Source organism: Anneissia japonica, unplaced genomic scaffold, assembly GCF_011630105.1.
Source record: "Anneissia japonica isolate Jap-2015-1 unplaced genomic scaffold, ASM1163010v1 scaffold16908_len1901_cov155, whole genome shotgun sequence".
Lineage (NCBI taxonomy): Eukaryota > Metazoa > Echinodermata > Crinoidea > Comatulida > Comatulidae > Anneissia > Anneissia japonica.
This window is the reverse complement of record NW_022750482.1, coordinates 463-1,468: the sequence shown is the minus strand read 5'-3', so window position 1 is coordinate 1,468 and position 1,006 is coordinate 463. Positions and strand designations below refer to the sequence as shown.

The following is a 1,006-nucleotide window of genomic DNA, read 5'->3' as shown; positions in this document are numbered from 1 at the left end:
TCTGAAAAGATGCCTGAGTCCGGTTCCGGAGTACCGTCGACTCTCCGAGCTGCACGCCGCATCCTCCGTCGTCGCCTGCAGCAGAGTATCGGACGTCGACGCGAAGCACCTGTCTCTCAAACGGGCCGGCAAAAAGTCGGTGTACCTGCTCTACCGGGACGACCTTGTTATCGGAGACGTCAATTTCGGAAACGAGAGCGAACACAAGAACGTGATCGTCGTCGAACACGTGCACTCGATGGTGGACGATACGAAGACGTTGTCGTCCTTCGTAACGTCCGCGCTCAGATTTTGCAAGTACAGGTCGAACAAAATCGAACTTCCGGTATTCAACAAAGACGAGCGGCAACGACTGGTCATGGCGTTCGGGGGCAGAGCTGTGGCGTCCGACGACGGAAAGCGATTGACGATGAACGTCGAAGAGCGCGTTCCCCTCATCATGCCGAGATGCGAGAAGGACGCCGTTGCAACGAAACGTTCGGACAGTTACTTAGATTCTCGCGATCAGGACGTGTCGTTCGCAAAACGAGGTAGGACGGCACATCGAACGGACGTATTCGAGTCTTCGACCGACGAAGAAGAAGAAGAAGAAGAAGAAGAAGATCGCATCCTGCATCAGTATTAGCAACTTCGTTCTCCTTCTCGTCCTCAGTTCATCCGATTGCTTGCGATGGACGTCCTGCAGCCGCGGACGGTGATTTACCGCGACGCCCCGGATGACATATCGAAGCGAGGAGCGTTCTCGGTGGACGACAGGGGTACGTTCGGAGTGGTCAAGTCCGTGGAATCAGACGTGCGCGTGGTGGAGAAGAAGACGGAAACCAACAAGACCGTCGAACGAGAGCGGCTCGTTGGCAACAAGGAAGTTCTCGTTCTCGCTTACGTCAACCGGAACGACCGGATGCGTTCGCACGCTCCGCTCCTGCTGCAAGCGACCTTCGTCTACGGAGTGGCTCGTTCGATACGAATGACGAACGAAGGGTGCGATCTACACGTGTTCAGATTT

The 1,006-nt window shown here is 55.6% G+C and overlaps 1 protein-coding gene across 1 annotated transcript; it reads left to right on the top strand.

Annotated features, from left to right (window-relative positions):
• Positions 1-9: 9 nt before the first annotated feature.
• LOC117121409 lies at positions 10-534 on the top strand. The gene has a single exon (XM_033266609.1). The coding sequence runs from the start codon at positions 10-12 to the stop codon at positions 532-534; it is 525 nt and encodes a 174-aa protein (XP_033122500.1).
• Positions 535-1,006: the final 472 nt, after the last annotated feature.